Source organism: Triticum urartu, chromosome 5 (assembly GCF_003073215.2).
Source record: "Triticum urartu cultivar G1812 chromosome 5, Tu2.1, whole genome shotgun sequence".
NCBI classification, from domain to species: domain Eukaryota; kingdom Viridiplantae; phylum Streptophyta; class Magnoliopsida; order Poales; family Poaceae; genus Triticum; species Triticum urartu.
In genome coordinates this window covers 120463708-120469707 of record NC_053026.1, presented here as the reverse complement: position 1 = coordinate 120469707, position 6000 = coordinate 120463708, and the positions used below count along the sequence as shown (strand labels likewise).

Here is a 6000-nt window from a genome sequence, read left to right as displayed (position 1 = left end):
ATTTTTGCTGGATGGATCAGGTGGAGGGCGCGTTCGTGCAAGGGGTGGGGTTCTTCACGAACGAGGACTATGCGAGGAACGCCGACGGGCTGGTGGTGAACGACGGCACCTGGACGTACAAGATCCCCACGGTTGACACCATCCCTAAGCAGTTCAACGTGGAGCTCATTAACAGCGCGCGCGACCAGAAGCGGGTGCTCTCCTCCAAGGCGTCCGGCGAGCCGCCGCTGCTGCTTGCGGCGTCGGTGCACTGCGCAATGCGGGAGGCCATCAGGGCGGCCAGGAAGGAATTCAAGGCCAACTCGCCGCTGACGTTCCAGATGGACGTGCCGGCGACCATGGCCGACGTCAAGGAGCTGTGCGGCCTCGACGTCGTCGAGAGGCACCTTCAGAGCCTCACTTCGGCCGCCGCCAGCGCCGCAGTGAAGGCGTGATCGTATTTGCATGTAAATTGTGTCGAAACGTGGGCATATGTACTGCTGTAATGACACGATGAAGGTGTGGGACGCTGAACAATGTCCGTGTTTTGAATCAGAATGATCGAATCCCTTGATCGATGGTTACAGGCCTCCTTTTATATGTATCGAAGAGACATGACGATCCCTCGAGGAGGCGTCGGTTCCACGAGATCGAAGGGAGGCGTCGGTTGCGGGACAAACCGCAACGACGGTTTGGGCAAGGGGAGATTTTCCCCTAATTACAGAATTATTTTTAACACTTCCCCTAATCTACACTTGACCATGTAGATCATCTTCACGATTGTCCGGAAAGCTCTATCATCTCAAAAGATTCTCCTTCAAAAGTTCTTCATAAAATCTTTGATGAGATCCTGAAACATATACTCACAAAGAAAGATAGCATAATGTGATGTTATTAAAATAAGGATATCTCAAGAAAAGACTCCCCCTGACACCTGTAAGTCCTTAAGTCTTCGCATACCAATTCCATGAACACGTTTCTGGAACGTAGAATTTGGTAGAGACTTGGTAAATAAATCAGCAAGGTTGTCGCATGATTTGACTTGCAGAATGCTTATTTCCCCGCTTTTCTGAAGATTATGGAGAAAAAACTATTTAGGAGAAATATGCTTGGTGATATTACTCTTGATGTATCCTGTTTGCATCTACGCAACACAGGCCGCATTATCTTCATAGATAACGGTAGGTGATTTTATCGAACCCATTCCACATGACTGTTGTATGTGGTTTATCATTCTACGAAGCCATACACATTCGCATGTTGCTTCAAATAACGAAATTATTTCAGAATGATTGGTAGATGTTGCCACCAGAGTTTGTTTCGAAGACTTCCATGATATAGCAGTACCACCATGTAGGAACACGAAGCCGGTCTAAGATCTGGCATTATGGGGATCAGACAAATAGCCGACATCTGCATATCCAATCACATCAGAGTCTTGATTTTTCTGGAACTGGAAAAATAGGCCAAAATCCTTTGTGCCTTGGAGATATCGAAAGATATTCTTCACTCCAGACCAATGACGTTTGGTGGGAGCTGCGCTATGTCTAGCAAGTAGATTCACTGCAAATGCAATATCAGGTCTTGTGCAATTTGCAAGATACATAAGCGCTCCAACAGCACTAAGGTATGGAACTTCAGGTCCCAACACCTCTTCTCCATCATCCCTTGGTCTGAACGGATCTTTCTCTACGTCTAGAGATCGAACCACCATGAGAGTTTTAGATGAATAGGATTTGTCCATATTGAATTTCTCCAATATTTTCTGGATACAGGCAGATTGGTGTACCATGATTCCCGAGGGAAGGTGCTCAAGTTGAATACCTAAGGAAAATTTGGTTTTACCCAAATCCTTCATCTCAAATTCCATCTTTAGGTGATTGCGTGCTTCATCAATGTCTGGTGTGCTGCCGATGATGTTGAGATCATCAACATACACAGAGATGATGCAAAATCCTGTAGAGGACTTCTTGATGAAAACACATGGGTAATCAGCACTATTGGAGTAACCTTTCTGAAGAAGGAACTCACTGAGTCGGTTGTACTACATCCGTCCCGACTGCCTTAAGCCATATAGTGACTTATTCAGCTTTACACAATACATGTTGTGTTTCGCATTTTTATCCGGGACAGAGATTCCATCAAGAACCTTCATATATATGTCCGAATCTAGTGACCCGTAAAGATATGCGGTCACGACGTCTATCAACTGCATAGATAGATGGTTTTGCACTGCCAAAGATATAAGATATCGGAAAGTGGTTGCAGTCATTACTGGAGAATATGTTTCAGTGAAATCAATGCCGGGTTTCTGCGTGAAACCTTGTGCTACGAGCCTTGCTTTATATCTCACCACCTCATTGTTCTCATTCCGTTTCCGGAGAAAAACCCATTTGAATCCGACAGGGAAAACACTGGGAGGTGTAGGTATTGCTTTAGTGAATACCTTTCTTTTGTTAAGTGATGCAATTTCTGCTTGGGTTGCATCCTTCCATTTAGGCCAGTCGGAGCGCTTTTGGCACTCAACGATAGATCTTGGATCATGATTAGTGAGAAGGGTATCTGCAATCTTTTCAGCAAAATATATGTCGACAGTCGTAGTCTTACGATCAAATGATTCTCCAGAATCAACATAGTTGATGGAAATTTCCTGCACCCCTAGTGACTCTTCGTGATTTCCCAATACGATCGAGTCTGGGTGTTCCGATGTCCCAGTCAGTTTGTGTTGGGGAACGTTGCAGAAAACAAAAATTTTCCTACGAATTCACCAAGATACAGCTATGAGTTCATCTAGCAACGAGTGATTGGATGCATCTACGTACCTTGTAGATCGCGAGCGGAAGCGTTCAAAGAACGGGGATGAGGGAGTCGTACTCGACGTGATTCGAATCACCGAAGATCCTAGCACCGAACGGACGGCACCTCCGCGTTCAACACACGTACGGTCAGGGTAACGTCTCCTTCTTCTTGATCCAGCAAGAGGGAAGGAGAGGTTGAGGAAGATGGCTCCAGCAGCAGCACGACGGCGTGGTGGTGATGGAGCTGCAGTACTCCGTCAGGGCTTCGCCAAGCGCTATGGAGGAGGAGGAGGTGTTGGAGAGGGAGAAGGAGGCAACCAAAGGCATGGGTGAAAAAGCCCTCCTTCCCCCACTATATATAGGAGGGCCAAGGGGGGGGGGCGCCGGCCCTAGGAGATCCAATCTCCTAGGGGGGGCGGCGGCCAAGGGAGGTTTCCCTCCCCCCCAAGGCACCTAAGGGTGCCTTCCACTAGTGGGACTCCTCCCCTTTGGAAACCCTAGGCGCATGGGCCTATTGGGGCTGGTGCCCTTGGCCCATGTAGGCCAAGGCGCACCCCCTACAGCCCATGTGGCCCCCCGGGGCAGGTGGCCCCACCCGGTGGGCCCCCGGGACCCTTCCGGTGGTCCCGGTACAATATCGATAACCCCGAAACTTGTCCCGATGGCCGAAATAGCACTTCCTATATATAATTCTTTACCTCCGGACCATTCCGGAACTCCTCGTGACGTCCGGGATCTCATCCGGGACTCCGAACAACATTCGGGTTACTGCATATACATATCCCTACAACCCTAGCGTCACCGAACCTTAAGTGTGTAGACCCTACGGGTTCGGGAGATATGTAGACATGACCGAGACGACTCTCCGGTCAATAACCAACAGCGGGATCTGGATACCCATGTTGGCTCCCACATACTCCACGATGATCTCATCGGATGAACCACGATGCCGAGGATTCAAGCAACCCCGTATGCAATTCCCTTTGTCAATCGGTATGTTACTTGCCCGAGATTCGATCGTCGGTATCCCAATACCTCGTTCAATCTTGTTATCGGCAAGTCACTTTACTCGTACCGTAATGCATGATCCCGTGACCAGACACTTGGTCACTTTGAGCTCATTATGATGATGCATTACCGAGTGGGCCCAGTGATACCTCTCCGTCATACGGAGTGACAAATCCCAGTCTCGATCCGTGTCAACCCAACAGACACTTTTGGAGATACCTGTAGTGCACCTTTATAGTCACCCAGTTACGTTGTGACGTTTGGTACACACAAAGCACTCCTACGGTATCCGGGAGTTACACGATCTCATGGTCAAAGGAAAAGATACTTGACATTGGAAAAGCTCTAGCAAACGAACTACACGATCTTGCGCTATGCTTAGGATTGGGTCTTGTCCATCACATCATTCTCCTAATGATGTGATCCCGTTATCAATGACATCCAATGTCCATAGCCAGGAAACCATGACTATCTGTTGATCAACGAGCTAGTCAACTAGAGGCTTACTAGGGACATATTATGGTCTATGTATTCACACGTGTATTATGATTTCCGGATAATACAGTTATAGCATGAATAAAGACAATTATCATGAACAAGGAAATATAATAATAATGCTTTTATTATTGCCTCTAGGGCATATTTCCAACAGTTTGTGCACACTGGAACTGGGTTGTGGAGGTTGCCCTTCCATTGGGTGTATACTACCCATCAGGTGTTTGTCAACGTTGAGTTGACCTGCATTTATTGACTCCGAGGTTTTTCTCCTCGATTTCCTTTGCTTCTAGCGCGTCAGAAACCCCTCTTTTTAGGAATAGGGAGTTGAGTGGTTTTTATTGGTACCTCCACTCTTTCTGGCGCGTTTCTGGCCGGGTTTAAGGATTTTGTAACACCTTTCAAATCAGTAAATAAATCTGGCAGATTATTTGCAAGATGTTGCAAATTAATGATCTTCCGAACTTGAAGTTCGGTCTCATGGGTACGTGGATCAGAGGATGAAATGGAATGAGCATTCCAATCAATTTCCGGGCATTCTTTCCGGTACTTGAAATCTCCCCCTAATGCCGGAAAATGTTCCTCATTAAATATGCAATCAGCGTGACGGGCTGTGAACAGATCCCCAGTCAGGGGTTCCAGGTACTTAATAATCGACGGCGATTTGTACCCCACATAGATCTCCAACTTCCTGTGTGGGCCCATAGATGTCCGCTGTGGTGGTGAGATCGGGATGTATGCAGCACATCCAAACTTACGCAGATGGGAAATGCTTGGAGGATTCCACGTACCAATTCCAGAGGGGAAGAACTGTGATATGCAGTTGGCCTCAATTGTATCAAGTCAGCAGTGTGTAAAATGGCGTGACCCCAACAAGAGGTTGGCAAGTTGCAATTCGTCAACAAAGGTCTTGCAATGAGTTTGATCCTCTTAATCAATGCTTCAGCCAAACCATTTTGTGTATGGAGATATGGAACAGAATGCTGAACTTCAATCCCCAAAGCCATGCAATAATCATTGAAAGCACGTGAGGAGAATTCTGCAGCATTGTCCATTCGAATTGATTTAATTCGACTTTTAGGATAATGGGCTTGCAACTTAATGACTTGTCTCATTATCTTGGCAAATGCATAGTTTCGTGTGGATAGAAGACACACATGTGACCATCGTGTAGATGCGTCAATCAGAACCATGAAATACCGAAAAGGTCCAGATAATGACTGAATGGGACCACAATTGTCTCCTTGAATACGTTCAAGGAACTGAAGTGGTTCAGCTTGTATTTTGAGGTGTGAGGGCCTCAAAATTAGCTTTCCCGTGGCACAAGATGTGCACACAAAATCAGAAGATTGAGGAAATTTTGACTCAAGCAAATTATGACCAATGGAATTGCTAGTAATTTTTCTCATCATCCCTATTCCAGGATGGCCTAGGCGATCATGCCAGGTTTGGAATGCGTTAACATTCTGAAAAATTACTTTGTATGCAACATGTTCCACGGGTTTGATGTACGTATAGTACAAACCAGACGATAGAGAAGGAATTTTCTCATGTACCTTTTTGCCATATCCGTCATCTTTAGTAAAGAGTAGATACTCCTCTTTGTTGTCTTCATGGGTTTCAATATGAAAACCATTTTTACGGATATCTCGATAACTGATCAGGGTACATGCAGAATCGGGATACAGTAAAGCATCCTCAATTGTCACATATGTACCAC

At 46.3% G+C, this 6000-nt stretch overlaps 1 protein-coding gene across 1 annotated transcript in view; it reads left to right on the top strand.

Annotated features, from left to right (window-relative positions):
* The first annotated feature begins 11 nt into the window (after positions 1 to 11).
* LOC125555755 (indole-3-acetaldehyde oxidase-like) overlaps positions 12 to 6000 on the top strand; it is a 30425-nt gene continuing 24436 nt past the window's right edge. The window contains exon 1 of the mRNA XM_048718610.1: positions 12 to 522. Coding sequence (XP_048574567.1) covers positions 12 to 434 — 423 coding nt within the window. The 3' untranslated portion in view covers positions 435 to 522. The remainder of the gene's footprint in view (positions 523 to 6000) is intronic.